This window comes from Taudactylus pleione, unplaced genomic scaffold (genome assembly GCF_031769625.1).
Source record: "Taudactylus pleione unplaced genomic scaffold, aTauple2 ptg004131l, whole genome shotgun sequence".
NCBI classification, from domain to species: Eukaryota; Metazoa; Chordata; class Amphibia; order Anura; family Myobatrachidae; genus Taudactylus; species Taudactylus pleione.
This window is the reverse complement of record NW_028288424.1, coordinates 9,038-25,783: the sequence shown is the minus strand read 5'-3', so window position 1 is coordinate 25,783 and position 16,746 is coordinate 9,038. Positions and strand designations below refer to the sequence as shown.

General features: G+C 45.4%; 1 protein-coding gene across 1 annotated transcript; it reads left to right on the top strand.

Moving 5' to 3' along the window:
* Positions 1-254: 254 nt before the first annotated feature.
* On the top strand, positions 255-6,159 carry LOC148430288 (fibrinogen-like protein 1-like protein; the record flags this gene model as incomplete). Its single annotated transcript, XM_088466628.1, has 2 exons — positions 255-419; positions 5,345-6,159. Coding segments are annotated over 2 exons (980 nt in total), but the record flags the coding sequence as incomplete, so codon positions are not given.
* Between the last annotated feature and the right edge of the window lie 10,587 nt (positions 6,160-16,746).

The following is a 16,746-nucleotide window of genomic DNA, read 5'->3' as shown; positions in this document are numbered from 1 at the left end:
TCTCCCTCACATTGGCACAGATAGAACATGCGCCCAGGTTTCCACTACGCGTGCATTGAGGAGATGGGTCAGTCATGCACAATTATATATATATATATATATATATAAAAAAAATTGTGCAAGGCTGTCCCATCTATATAACTATCTTTTGACTAAAAAAGGTTACAGATATTATTGTATTGGGCACATAAACAATTATATTCACTATTGAGTACCACCGTTCCAATATTGTCTTTTTTTTTTAATGCTCTCAGGGGTCCAGAGACAGCATGGGTCTCCTCTGTGGCTGCTTTTGATTGTAGTGGCTGTCGGTACTGTTTATGGTTACAGGCTGGAGCTGTCTGCAATAGCAAACCTTCAAAATGGCCATATGTTAAATGGAATCAACACCGAAGATATCTTGAACTATCCAAACAGTGGTGAGTGACAAACTGGCAATCAAGAAAAAAAAAAAAGCAAAGTAAATATTTTCTTCCCAGTGTGGAAAAAGCTTCACTTGTACATAGGGGTGGAACAGTGCTTTGTCCAACCCTGTAGCAAAATTTGGGATGGGTGCCCAATAATGCCTATCTAGCTTCCTGGGCCTCCGCTCCAGTCTAAAAGGAGCAGACCGGGGTTCTTTTTTGTGCATGTGGCGCTCATAAGAGGTCTCCACTCTGCCCTTTTGAAGGGACCTTGGAACTGAGTCTTTGCCTGCTCCCTCCTCACCTCTGGGCCCCATATGTGCTGCACCCAATAGACCCACTGTAGATCTGGCCCTACTTGAGTATTTGTTTCAGGGAGGTTGCACAGCATGCTTAAAGCGAATACCACACAAATAATAAATAAAATCCCAATTACCCAAAAGGATAATTACATGGATGGCAAATTATTTATGTGATCTTTCAGCTGCTTTCTATAGTAAAAATAAGTAAAAGTATATTTAGAATTCAGTAAGAAGTGAGTTTGGAATGACACAGGCCTGGGTGTGCCCTCTCTCTTCCCGTACCTATTACAGTACAACCTGACAAGGAGTCATGTAGGCTTTATATACTGTAGTTAATAAGAACCCATGATTGATAATATCTCTAATTATTTGCATTGTCAGTTTTCTGCATAGCAAATCTTGTATTAATGTTTTTTCCAGTCATAATATGCTTAGAAGAACTAGACTTAATTACACATTACTGTACATCTGTTATTTCATAAGTGAATCAAGACTCATGGCTTGTCAAAACTTCATTTACAATTAACAACCTTTTTATTTTTAATAACCCTCAACTAGTAGAAGACACTGTGTAACTCAATTTTTAATAAAAGCTTAGTGAATCAAGCCTTTACTCATAAATAATATTTGCAATTTCCCATATTAATTTTACCCCGATGAACAAATTGTTACAGTGCAACTATACTGTCCCGTCTTTTAGTATGTTTGAAAAGCACATGCCCTCAGATCATACTTACCGCCATTTACTAAAGCTCAAGGTCATGTAGAGCGGGCGTAGGGGCAGGAGTGGGGTCATGGGTGGAGAACCAAGGGTCAACATGGCCTTGCCCCTCACTGAACAATTATGTGATTTGCGGCAGCAGGGAACAGGGTCACAATGTTGCAAATTACAACTAATCATGTAATTTAGTCCCCCCCATTCCCCTCCCCTAAGACCACCCACTACCACTGTGAAGTGGGTGGATCCAGGAAGCAAATTTACTCTCTCCAAAGTCTTGGGGAACTCCCTGAAATTCAGGAGACAACAACTATAGGGGGATATGTATCAAACCTTGGAGAGAGATAATGTGTAGAGAGATAAAAGTACCAACCAATCCGCTTCTAACTGCCATATTATAGACTGTGGACAGATTCAGACCCAGTCGCTAAGCTGCGCTCGCTCACTGCCAAAAGGGTCCGGGTATACAAATCCCGCGATCGCACTGTCTGGCTTAAGGACGCCTCTATGTCTTAGAGAGCGACGGCAGTGAGTGCACGCTGGTGTATAAAGACGCCCACTTTTCATTCTTAACCCACGTCATCTCCAGGAAGTGTATGAATAATCGGTAACATTGAGAGCCATCGGAGCAGCTCGCAGCCCTTGAGGTAGACCCTACCCCACCACAAGCACTGCGATCAATTCAGGCCAAAAACAACTAAGTGACGTGTTCAATGACGCTACTTTGCTAATTATGCACAGCCATTAAACTCCGTTTTGACGCTCAGACACGCCTTTGTTCTCACATCCACTCCCCCGTTCACAAGCCCCTTCCCCTGTCACCACCCATAAACAGCGCAATCTGTCACTCAAAGTAGCGTCCAGTCTGTGTACTACATGCACACGATTCCCAAAGTGACTGGTTCACGCATGTGTACTTTGACGCATACGCATGTGCAGATGTGTGATTATCGCCCCTAGCAAGCGAACGCAGCTTAGCAACCGGGTCTGAATCAGGCCCTGTGTTTGAAAAATTACAGTTAGATGCTAATTAGTTGGTACTTTGGGGTCTATGTACTAAGCCTTGGATAGAGATAAAGTGGACGGAGCGTGGAGAGGGTACATTACAAAGAATACACTAAATGCAGATACATTTCCCCTGTCTGAATTACGGGTGAGTCACATAGCCACATTTAAGTAATAATAACCAAACACATCGCTCAGTAATGGGGGAGATTTGTCAAAGTTTGGAGAGCGATAAAGTGTAGAGAGATAAAATACCAACCAATCAGCTCATAACTGCCATGTTATAGGCTGTGTTTGAAAGTTTGAAAAATGACAATTAGGAGCTGACTGGTTGATACTTTATCTCTCTGCACTGTATCTCTCTCCAAGGTTTGATACAGTACATCTCCTCCTATGTCTCAGATAGAATCAAAAGTGGTTGTGGTAGCTCCTGCTGAGTCTGAGTGCCATGGGGAAGTTGTGTATAGGATCCCCAGTGTGACAGCCCCAAGCTATTAAAACAAAGCAATTCACAGACCTGAAGACTACAGTTCATTTCTTATAGGTATGCAAAGTTCAAGGTTATCAGTGCTGCAATATCAAAATGTGCTTCCCATAGATGAGTTTTTCTATTTTGCACCTTTTTTTATTATATAGAACTGGGCACAGCACATAGCCAATTATGGAGGAGGTGTATCAAATCTCAGAGGACAGGTGGCGTAGTTGCCCATAGCAACGATATATGTCATTTTATATAATGAACTAGAAAAATTATAGCTAGGATCTGGTTGCTACTGTATGTGCAACATCTACACTTGACCTTTTTAGAAGGTTTAAAGCATCTCCCCTTATCAGGTGCATAACTACTGTGGGTGTAGGGGGTGCGGTTGTTATGGGGCACCCAGCTCACCTCTGCGGCATTACAAGGCAAATAGCCACTGATGATCCCTCCTGCAAACTGCTTTTTAGTCAATGGCACACTTCAGCCTATGACTAGGAAGCAGTTTGCTGCACGGATCATCAGCACTGCAGGCCCCCCCTCCTCTGATACGTCTCTCACTAATACCCCTTTTACACCGACTGAAATATCCCGGGTTGATGCACATAATCCCGGGAATTTAGTCGGTGTGAACGGATCAACCCGGGTCCAGAGACCCGGGGATCCGACCCTGCTCCATTGCAGGGTTGAGCGCGGGTTGTTCCTGTGTCACCCTGCAATGTGAAATGGCGCGGCTCACGATGACGGGGTCGCGCCGCATGCCGCCTGATTGGCCGGCTTCAGTGGTGCTTGGAGATGACATCATCTCCAAGTGGCCACTGCAAGCAGCGCCTGCCAGAGCGGCACGAAGCAGCGCATCCCACCTGCTCTCCCTGCCTCCAGACCGCTGCAGGATAAGGTAAGTAGGTCACGGAGGGGGGAGGGAGGGGAAAAAGCACTGGTCACCTTCGCTGGGCAGCCGGGTCAGCACAGGTGTGAATGGTGCCGACTCGGGCATAGCCCGGGTCGACGCCGCAGTGTAAAAGGGGGTTGCCCCGCGTCTGATCCGGGTTGGAAACGTGTTCCAAATCCCGGGTCAGACCCGGGGATTTTGGTGTAAAAGGGGTATAAGAGATGCTGGGAGGAGACGTGGCTGTTCTAACATCCCCGGACCATGGCCACGCCTCTTCCCAGCTTAAGTGAGGAGAGATGGAGCGGCGCACCGGGCTCAGGAGAGTGGTGGGCGGGGGGTCGATTGGGGACATAGCTAGACCTATGGAGGCCCCATGGAAATTTTGCTATGGTGCCCCCATACCTGTGGTTACGCCCCCGCCCCCTATAACTCTTTCTTTTTTGAGGGAGAAAATAATTAATATGGTTGATGATGCTGGAGATGACATTATATCTGGGCAGCCCAAAGCAGGACTTAATAACATGATATTCTATATACATACATACATATATACATACATACTGTAGGTGATATGGATGGTGGTATGACAATTTCTGGTTTTACAATCTGAATACTGTTATTGATAGTCGCTAACAATAACTATCCGTTGGAATAACTAAGTTTCATGTATTCTGAATTCACTTGCCTGAGCAAATATATGTTTAACTTGTGATAAACGTATAGAACTATTGCACCTATTAAATAAAAAAACAAACATGCTTTCAATATACATTTAATGTTATATAATTCACACATAATCATGGGCGCCGAGAGGGGGGTGAGCGGGTACAGTTTACCCAGGCCCGGACTTGCTAGAGGGGCCCGGCGTGGCCCCCCCCTCCCACACAGCAGCCCAGCACACAGCTTGTGCTGAGCTACTGTGTGAGACTGCTCTGCAGCAGCCGGAGCAGTCTCCTATGGCTGTGGGGGGGAGCAATCACACTGATCGTGCCCCCCCTGCTTATCGCTGGGCTGGGGGTCTTATAGCTCCCCCCTCCCCGGCGCACAGCGCAGCTATGCGGTGCTGCAAAAGTGGTAATTTTTATTTTATTTTTCTTCAAGGGGGTGTGGCCATGCCTCCCACAATTAGGCCACGCCCCCTCCATTACCCAGGCCCGGCCAGGCTCTTAACAGCCCTGCACATAATACATATATGGACATAATACTTAACACTTGCAACATACACAAATGCATATAATATATTCTATAAAAATCTGATGTTAATTGTTTTAGAAGATGCTAACTACAGTATGCCTGATTTATTAAACTATAACATAGGTTCCCAAACGCGGTCCTCAAGACTCCCCAACAGTTCAGGTTTTAGAGATATATATGGTTGAGCACAGATGATTTAATTAGTACCTCAGTTAATTTGATTTAACCACCTGTGCTCAACCATGTATATCTTTAAAACCTGAATTGTTGGGGAGCCTTGAGGACCGTGTTTGGGAACCTCCGGACTATGATAATTCTGATGTATATGATAGTTATTGTTTTGGTCAACAGATAATCATTACCCAGAGAGTTGCACTGCAATAAAGAAAGGGATCAGTGGATTATATGTAGTAGAGCCAATACCGGGGAAGCGCCTACTTGTACGCTGTGAGCTTGGAGGACCAGATGGGGGTTGGACGTTCATTCAGAAGAACAGTCGAAAAAATCCAAAGCTTTGGGATACTACATGGGATTGCTACAAGAAAGGTTTTGGAGATCTTAGAGATGACCATTGGCTGGGCAATGAGTATATTCATTTACTGAGCACACAACAGTTGCACCATGTACGCTTTCGACTGCACTCTGCAGCTGGGATACAGTACAAAGCCAATTATGACTCTTTTTCCCTTGAGGGTCAAACAAGTTGCTATAAAATTAGGTTGGGGCGGTACTCAGGTGATGCTGGAGATGCCATGACATCCGGCCAGCCAAGTGCAGGACATGACAATATGAAGTTCTCCACTCGTGATCAAGACAATGATTTATCAGGGTCCAACTGTGCATACATTGGTGGTGGTGGATGGTGGTATGACAACTGCAGGTTTGCCAATCTGAACACTGGTACTGGCATTTACTGGCAACAGCTATGCAAGGGGGATTGTCGGTCAAGTGACATCCTTATACAGCCAGTTCATAGCTGCTCAGATGATGGTGGAGGAGGTGGAGGTGATGGTGGCAATGGTGGTGGAGATGGAGGTGATGGTGGAGGAGGAGACAGTGGAGAAGGTGGTGGTGGTAATGGTGGTGGAGGTGATGGGGGTGACGGTGGAGGGGGCAATGGCGGAGGAGGTGGAGGAAATGTGGATCCAACTCCCAATCCATGTTAATTTGATTAATAAACGGTTGTCTCAGCAGTATACTTTTTATTGTAATATAACTATAAGAATATATTTTTGTGAATACATCAAACTGAAAATGTCTCGGCAACCCTACAAGCAGTGACAGTAATACCTGTCTTGACCAAACTCTCCTATTTTATGTACTTTGTTCTTAACTGTAGTACTTCCAGGCATCTGGATGAATTGCCATGTCATTTTGGAATCTTATGAATGGTTGTAAACCTGCAGTGTCCACCTAGCAAGATGTGGTCAATAGCCTGACTGCGGGGATTCCAGCACTCAGAATGCTGGCTCTGGAATCCCGACACTTGCCAGAATCCCGGTGCCAGCATCCTGTACCCATCCCCATCCAGCACTATGTCCACTGGCTGATTCAGTTTCTCAGTTCTCTTGAATTGATTGCTACAACACTTGCAATGTACAATAAACACAATGTTTCCAATGCAGAACAAAATTAACATTTTTGCACCACTAAAGATGAGCGAAGTTCCTGATAAATTTAGCCTGTGTCTGACAAACTTGTGCAGCAATATGTACATTTGTATGATTTTATACCCATAAAATTGGTGCCATCTCCTAATTCATGTCAGCCCAGCACTAGATTTAGCACCTAATACAGAGTTATTCCAAGAGATCTCTATGCAATACAAAGATCGGGGCCTGATTAAGAGTTCTTGCTGTCCTAGGTTAATACAACTGTTCCACGTCACCAACTAGGTTATCGGCTACATAGTTCACATTAATTGCCGAAACACATATATAATGAAACAAAATACAAAAAAAAATATGTTTAAAGAAGGGTGGACAAACCTCCAAAATCCCTGCACTGTAGTCTGCACAGTAATCAGTCTATTGGTTGATGAGGTGCTGACAGAGAACATTCCAGTGGCAGATATTTCTCTTAATAGTCGCTATACAATACAGAGAGCATCTTAATAAAAAAAATGAACATTGTAAGGACCTCTATTCAATGCAGAGAACATTTTAGTGACAGTACAATTCAGAGCACATTCTAGAGTCCGCCATATCATGCGTTGAGTGTTCTAGTAATCCAATGGGGAAATCCAGTGACTTCTACACTTTTCTCTAATTGACATCTGCACATTACAGATAAAACTTTAGTATTATACTATATATATATATATATATATATATATATATATATATCTCCAATAGCGGCACTCAGTGGTCTATGTATCAGGCAATAAAAGAAAAGCACACCAGTGCTGTTGGCAACGTTTCAGGCTTTTAATCGGCCATCGTCAGGCTACAAAACATACGTATGGGCGATTAAAGCCCGAAGCATTGCCAACAGCACTGGTGTGCTTTTCTTTTATTGCCTGATACATAGACCGCTGAGTGCCGCCATTGGCGCTATACATTGTTGTTGAAGCTGACACAGTGGCATCGGAAAGGAGTGTGCTGGGTTATTGGCTATATATATATATATATATATATATATATATGTATATTTGTACTCTTAAGGGACCTCTGCACAATACAGAGAGCATTGCCATCTGCATAATACAGAGAAAATGTTAGTGCCTTTAATTCCTTACAATACAGATACAATTCTAGTATACACTATGCAATACAGAGAATGTTGTAATGACCTCTATACTGTACAGAGAGCATTCCAGTTACCTGTGTACAGAAAGTATTCTAGTGGTCTATACAGTGAAGAGATAATTTTAGCTAGATGTATACAGTGCACAGAACATTCTACTTCTCTGGTGGTGGTAATCTCTACTTCTTGAAGATGCTTCGTGTTTTATAAATATCTGCAAATGGGTCAGAAAGGGGTGGGGCTAATACAGGCTGTATGGTAGTCAGTGTCAATGAAGGTAATTTCTATTATTTATTTCCGCTTCTAAACATCAATTGTCATTAAAGGACTCTCACCACCTTCGTGACATGGATTTTTACTTTCAGGGGTTACACGATATTCAATCTTGCCCTCGCCTTTCTTATAGGTTAGGGATTGCTGAATCACCACCAAAACAGTTCTCTCACACCATACACATATATTAAAAACCAAAGGAAAGACATTATTATTATTATTATTGTTAATTTATATGGCGCTACAAGTGTTCCGCTGCACCTTACAAAGTACATAAACAAAAAAGTTACTTACAGTACAATACAATACAATGCAGGACAAGGACATGGATAATATACATTGCTACATTGGTGACCATAACAGCCAAATAAGCAACAGAGCATAAGCAACCAAGTGTTAGGTGCCCTAGTGGGGAGTAAGAAGTAGATGAAAATAAAGTAAGGAGAAGCACAAGAGGGTAGAGGGTACTGCTCGCAAGAGCTTACATTCTAAAGGGAGAGGCAGACTGACAGGCGTGACACAGATGGGGTAGACTGGGAGGAAGGAGCATGTTGCAGCAAGTTAGGACGGGAGCTAGAAGGCTTTGATGAAGTAGTGGGTCTTGAGAACCCATTTGAATGATTGTAAAGAGGAGGAGAGTCTGATAGGGAGAGGGATTGAGGGCCTGATTCAGACCCATACGCTATTTGCGGACGGTCATTCCAAAAAAGGGGTCGTCTATTTAAATTGAGCGCTCGCTCTTTGCCGTTTGTTGACGCCTCTATGTCTGAGCGAGCGAACAAAAATTTTTTGTAAAGACGTCCCTTTGCCGTTCGCATCACACATCATCTCCGGTATTTATTAGATTAATCGGGTACATCGAAAGGTATCTGAACTGCTCGCAGTGCTTGTGGTAGCTTTTTCTTACCGCTATCACTGTGAGCAGTTCAGGCTAAAAGACAACCAAGTGACGTGGTCGATGACGCTCCTTTACTAATTATGCACTCCCATTAAATGCCCTTTTGACCGTTAGGCACGCCTGCGTTCGGATCTCCACTCCCCCTTTTCAAGCACCTTCCCGTTACCACCGACAAACGGTACATTCTGTCAATCAAATTAGCAGCCCCTCGCTGTTTTGCGAGCACACGATTTCCGACCGCAATGACTGGTTGGCCCATGTGCATTACGACCCATATGCATGCGCAGTTGTGCGAACATCGCTCAGAGCGAACGAGCGGGATTGGGGAGGTCAGATCGGAGTAGGGTACAGTAGTCCTCATCAGCCTCTGCTGTCAACTCTCATGCACACAGCTTGTCTGACCTCTGTGATCAGTGTCTTCTTATCTCATCATCTGCTGCTGTTGCTAGTGTGTGTGAGCTGTGGCTGATGGTGATAATGTTTAATAGAAATCTTTAGTTAAACAAACAATAAGGACAATACAAAAAAAAGTTTTAAAATCTATATTTTTACCAAGAGATGATCATTAAAGTAAGTCTGTATTTTCTTATTATATGTAAACCAACAGTATTTAGGCAAAATATATGTTTAAAAGGATTTTCGTAGGCATCACAATTATTATGTGAGTGAGAATGAAAATAAATATCACAACTAATAGTTGAAAACAAGAAATCGAGTATTGCAGGCAGCAGTGTTGGTATCAATACACGCAAAATTTCCCAAAATATATTGCTACTAATATTATATAAATATCTCGCAACAAGCATCTAAGCATAGGCACACCCATACGTGAGCTAGACATGCCCTTTGGGTGGAGTATGACACGCCCCTCAACGGCTCGCTGCACATTCTGTTACCAACTATAATCTCCCTGAAACTAGATTTCAAATGTAGGCAAGTATGAATTGATCTAAATCGCTCAACAGCGATGTTGTGACATGTGCACTCACATTTAAAAACTCTGTTACAAAATATTGCACAAGAAATGGTAGTCGTTGCAAGCCTGCTTACCAGAAATCAACATCTGAGCGCTGTAAAACATGTGCACAAGCAAGATGTATAACCTGGTGTAGGATGTAGTTATGCGGCCACTGGTCTCAATACTGACATCCGAATCCCGACAAGGGACTTAAGATAGGCGCCGAAATACCGACGCCAAAATGCTGAAGGACGCCAGCCTGAACAAGGTAAGCCCGGGATACCCTTAGCGTTAGCCGCAGGGGGGAGGGTTAGGTTTAGGGAGTGTTGCGGGATTAGGTAGGTTTTGGGGGCGTTAGGTACCCCTGGGGGGGATTTAGGGTTAGGGTCCCCCCGGGAGGATTAGGTTTAGGGCGCGGTAAGGGAGGGTAAGGCACCCCTGGGGGGAGGTTAGGGATAGGCACCCAACCCGGTAGGGTTAGGTTTAGGGTGCGGTAATGGGAGGTTAGGGTTAGGCACTAGGGGGGAGGTTAGAGTTAGGCACAACTAAGGGAGGGTTAGGGCCAGAGGGGGGGAGAGGGGTAGTGATAGGGTACTTACCTGCCCTGTCGGGATCTTCTCTCTTCAGGCTCTCTTCATGCTGGAATATGAAGCCGCCGGGACTTCATACCCATTCCTCTGGTGCAAATGTGCCGCATCTCAGAAGTCATCTGCTGGATGGTCAGTTTGGATAGAGGGAGCCACCCTCACCTGCTGTCGACACATTTAATAATCTGAAGGTCTGTGACAAGGCATAAGACCCCCATACATCAGCCGGCCATTTCCCCGATCTGCCGGTTGGAAATGCCTATGATCTATGATCGCCGATCCGTCGGGGAAACTGTGAAATTCTTCATGTTAAAACTTCCCGATTTGTTGATCCCAATCATATTATGGTCAGTTGGATTTTACCGATGCCCGACCACGGCTTCTGGCTACCGGCAATTTTCCCAATACATTGCAGATACCTAAGGGTCTATAGGCGAGAGCGGTCATGTGGCTTCTATTTAACCTCTAAATACAATCAAGCACGACAGCTAGCACTGACTATTACAACTAACTTTATACTTAAACTTACAATAAGAGAGACATGATCTATATACCTTTTAAGTTGGGTAACAAATAATTTGCATATAAAACGGGACTCCAGAACAACAACTGTTCCTACATTAAAAATAAGGGAGTTTTTAATTCTTTACAGTGAAATGCTAACCACCGCTGTCTGAATACTGGGGTATGTGTTCAATTTATGTGTTATTGTGTGCATACGGTGCATGTGTTAGTATGTATATATGTGTGTGTATTAGGGGTGTGCACCAGCCACTTTTCGTGTTTTGTGTTTTGGTTTTGGATCTGGATCTTTCTTCGTGTTTTGGATCTGGATTGGTTTTGCCAAAACCACCCTTCCGTGTTTTGGGTTCTGGGTTTTGTGTTTTGGATCTGTATTTTTTTTTAAAAAAGCATAAAAACAGCTAAAATCACAGAATTTGTTGGTTTCTCTGCTCCTATGCTATTATTAACCTCAATAACCTTAATTTCCACTCATTTCCAGTCTATTCTGAACACCTCACACCTCACAATAGTGTTTTTATGTCCAAAAGGTTGCACCGAGGTAGCTGGATGACTATGCTAAGCGACACGAGTGGGCGGCACAAACACGTGACCCATCTAGGAGTGACACTGCAGTGGCAGACAGGATGGCAGTTAGAAAAACTAGGCCCCAAACTGTACATAATGCAAAGAAAGAAAAGAAGTGCAAGATGGAATTGTCCTTGGGCCCTCCCACCCACCCTTATGTTGTATAAACAGGACATGCACACTTTAACAAATCAATCATTTCAGCGCCAGGGTCTGCCACACAACTGTGGCTGAAATGATTGGTTCGTTTGGGCCCCCACAAAACAAGCTGGCAATTAATGTGTCCCTGCACAAACTGGCTCTACGGAGGCAAGATGTCATCCTCATCCTCCTCATCCACCGATTCCTCACCCTCTTCAGTGTGTACATCCTCATCCTCACAAAGTATTAACTCGTCCCCACTTGAATCCACCACCACAGGTCCCTCTGTACCTTCTGGATGCTGGTCTCCCTGGAAGAGCTGATAATTCATTTTGATGAACATCATCTTCTCCACATTCTGTGGAAGCAACCTCCTACGCCTTTCGTTGACAAGGTTCCCGGCTGCACTAAACACTCTTTCGGAGTACACACTGGAGGGGGGGCAACTCAGGTAAAATAGAGCCAGCTTGTACAGGGGCCTCCAAATTGCCTCTTTTTCCTGCCAGTACAGGTATGGACTGTCTGACATGCCTACTTGGATGCTGTCACCAATGTAATCCTCCACCATTCTGTCAATGGTGACAGTATCATATGCAGTGACAGTAGACATGTCAGAAATTGTTGCCAGGTCCTTCAGTCCGGACCAGATGTCCAAACTTGGTCCTGCCTGCCCTGCATCACCGCCAGCGGGTTGCTTAGGATACCTAAGTTTTTTCCTGGCAGCCCCAGTTGCGGGAGAAAATGAAGAAGGAGCCGTTGACGTGTCACGTTCCGCTTCAGCTGACAGTGTGTTCACCAGCAGGTCTTTGCACCTCTGCAGGCTTGTGTCGGCCGGAAAGAGAGACACCACATAGGCTTTAAACCTAGGATCAAGCACGGTGGCCAAAATGTAGTGGTCTGATTTCAACAGATTGACCACCCTGGAATCCTGGCAAAGCGAATGAAGGGCTTCATCCACAAGTCCCACATGCCGAGTGGAATCGCTCCGTCTTAGCTCCTCCTTCACTTTCTCCAGCTGCTTCTGCAAAAGCCTGATGAGGGGAATGACCTGACTCAAGCTGGCTGTGTCTGAACTGACTTCACGTGTGGCAAGTTCGAAGGGCTGGAGAACCTTGCACAACACGGAAATCATTCTCCACTGCGCTTGAGTCAGGTGCATACCCCCTCCTTTGCCTATGTCATAGGTGGATGTATAGGCTTGTATGGCCTTTTGCTGCTCCTCCATCCTCTGAAGCATATAGAGGGTTGAGTTCCACCGCGTCACAACCTCTTGCTTCAGGTGATGGTGGGGCAGGTTCAAGAGTGTTTGCTGGCGCTCCAGTCTTCGGCACGCAGTCGCTGAATGGCGAAAGTGGCCAGAAATTTTTCGGGCCACCCAAAGCGTCTCCTGCATGCCCCTGTCGCTTTTCAGAAAATTCTGCACCACCAAGTTTATTGTGTGAGCAAAACATGGGACGTGCTGGAATTTGCCCAGATGTAATGCCCGCACCATATTGGTGGCGTTGTCAGATATCACAAATCCCCAGGAGAGTCTAAGTGGGGTAAGCCACTGGGCGATGATTTCCCTCAGTTTCTCTAAGAGGTTGTCGGCGGTGTGCCTCTTACTGAAACCGGTGATACACAGCATAGCCTGCCTTGTAACGAGCTGGCGTTTCTGAGATGCTGCTACTGGTGACGCTGCTGCTGTTGCTGCGTAAGGTGATACATCTACCCAGTGGGCTGTCACAGTCATATAGTCCTTAGTCTGCCCTGTTCCACTTGTCTACATGTCCGTGGTTAAGTGGACATTGTGTACAACGGCATTTTTCAGGACACTGAGGACACTTTTTCTGACGTTTCTGTACAGTCTCGGTATCGCCTGCCTAGTGAAGTGGAATCTAGACGGGATTTGGAACCGGGGACACACTACCTCCATCAATTGTCTAAATCCAACTGCACTAATGGCGGATACCGGACGCACGTCTAACACCAACATAGCAGTCAAGGCCTCAGTTATACGTTTTGCCTCAGGATGACTGCTGTCGTACTTCATCCTCCTCGCTAAGGACTGTTGGAGGGTCAATTGTTTAGTAAAAGTAGTGGTGTTCCTACTTCCTCTCTGGGATGATGAACGACTCCCAGCAGCAGCAACAGCAGCAGCGGCAGCAGTAGGCATAGCAATGCAGGATCCTCCGGAGGAATCCCGGATAGGAGAGTCAGTCATGCCAGTGACATGGCCTGCAGGACTACTTCCGATCCTGACTAAGGAGGAAATTGACGAGGAGGGAGTTGACGGTGTGGTTTGCAGGCGCTTGGATACAACAGGATAACAGGATTTAGGTGTCCCTGGACTGCTTACGGTCTTAGCCAAAGTTTCTGAACTTGACAGTAACTTTTTATGAACGCGCTGCAGGTGCCGTATAAGGGAGGATGTTCCTAGGTGGTTGACGTCCCTACCCCTACTTATTTCACCTTTACATATGGTACATATGGCAAGACAGTTGTTGTCCGGATTTGGATAGAAATATTGCCAGACCAAAGAGGTGGAATGTTTGGTCTTCTACCCAGGCATGACCGTGATGGGCTTTTTCATCCCACGGACAACAACTGTCTCCCCCGGAGCCTGATTTAAACAAACCACATCACCATCAGAATCCTCCTCGCCAACTTCCTCCTCAGCGCCAGCTACACCAGTATCCTCATCCTGTTGTACTTCAACAGTGACATCTTCAATTTGCATATCAGCAAGTGGACTGTGGGTGCTCCTTTCAGCACTTGCAGGGGGCGTGCAAATGGTGGAAAGAGCCACCTCTTCCCGTCCAGTGCTGGGAAGGTCAGGCATCACAACCACCACCACACTTGGACTCTCCTTGGGGATTTGTGATATCTTCTTATCTTCTTAGTTCTTCGCTGTGCTTTTGCCAGCTTAACTCTTTTGATTTTTTTAGTGGGAGGAGGGCTTCCATCGTCATGTGAAGCTGAACCACTAGTCATGAACATACTAGGGATTGACCTTAGCCGTTCCTTGCCACTCCGTGTCGTAAATGGCATATTGGCAAGTTTACGTTTCTCTTCAGCTGATTTAAATGTCTTTTTCAAGGTCATTTTCCTGAACTTTGCCATTTGGGATTGTATGTGCCCTCTACTATGACATTGGGCATCGGCCTTGGCAGACGACGTTGATGGCATGTTATCGTCTATGTCATGACTAGTGGCAGCAGCTTCAGCACTAGGAGGAAGTGGTTCTTGATCTTTCTCTATTTTATTTTTATCGGAGAAAGTTTGGTCCTCCATTTATGTTATATCGATTTGATATATACGTGCGGCTAAACACAGAAAATAATTTTTTTTTTGGTTTGGACTGGAGTGTACTTTCGGGGGTTACAGCACCCTTAACGGTCAAGCCAGCTGGCCCTTTACTTATGACACAGGCGCACGCTTGGCACTACTTTGTTGATGCACGTGCGGCTACTGCACACACAATTCACAAACACAGAAAATATTTTTTTTTTGGTTTGGACTGGAGTGTACTTTCGGGGGTTACAGCACCCTTAACGGTCAAGCCAGCCGGCCCTTTACTTATGACACAGGCGCACGCTTGGCACTACTTTGTTGATGCACGTGCGGCTACTGCGCACACAATTCACAAACACAGAAAATAATTTTTTTTTTGCTTTGGACTGGAGTGTACTTTGGGGGTTACAGCACCCTTTAATGGTCAAGCCAGCCGGCCCTTTACTTATGACACAGGCGCACGCTTGGCACTACTTTGTTGATGCACGTGCGGCTACTGCGCACACAATTCACAAACACAGAAAATAATTTTTTTTTGGTTTGGACTGGAGTGTACTTTCGGGGGTTACAGCACCCTTTAACGGTCAAGCCAGCCGGCCCTTTACTTATGACACAGGCGCACGCTTGGCACTACTTTGTTGATACACGTGCGGCTACTGCGCACACAATTCACAAACACAGAAAATAATTTTTTTTTTGGTTTGGACTGGAGTGTACTTTGGGGGTTACAGCACCCTTTAACGGTCAAGCCAGCCGGCCCTTTACTTATGACACAGGCGCACTCTTGGCACTACTTTGTTGATGCACGTGCGGCTACTGCGCACACAATTCACAAACACAGAAAATAATTTTTGGGGGGGTTTGGACTGGAGTGTACTTTCGGGGGTTACAGCACCCTTAACGGTCAAGCCAGCCGGCCCTTTACTTATGACACAGGCGCACGCTTGGCACTACTTTGTTGATGCACGTGCGGCTACTGCGCACACAATTCACAAACACAGAAAATAATTATTTTTTTGGTTTGGACTGGAGTGTACTTTCGGGGGTTACAGCACCCTTAACGGTCAAGCCAGCCGGCCCTTTACTTATGACACAGGCGCACGCTTGGCACTACTTTGTTGATGCACGTGCGGCTACTGCACACACAATTCACAAACACAGAAAATATTTTTTTTTTGGTTTGGACTGGAGTGTACTTTCGGGGGTTACAGCACCCTTAACGGTCAAGCCAGCCGGCCCTTTACTTATGACACAGGCGCACGCTTGGCACTACTTTGTTGATGCACGTGCGGCTACTGCGCACACAATTCACAAACACAGAAAATAATTTTTTTTTTGCTTTGGACTGGAGTGTACTTTGGGGGTTACAGCACCCTTTAATGGTCAAGCCAGCCGGCCCTTTACTTATGACACAGGCGCACGCTTGGCACTACTTTGTTGATGCACGTGCGGCTACTGCGCACACAATTCACAAACACAGAAAATAATTTTTTTTTGGTTTGGACTGGAGTGTACTTTGGGGGTTACAGCACCCTTTAACGGTCAAGCCAGCCGGCCCTTTACTTATGACACAGGCGCACGCTTGGCACTACTTTGTTGATGCACGTGCGGCTACTGCGCACACAATTCACAAACACAGAAAATAATTTTTTTTTTGGTTTGGACTGGAGTGTACTTTGGGGGTTACAGCACCCTTTAACGGTCAAGCCAGCCGGCCCTTTACTTATGACACAGGCGCACTCTTGGCACTACTTTGTTGATGCACGTGCGGCTACTGCGCACACAATTC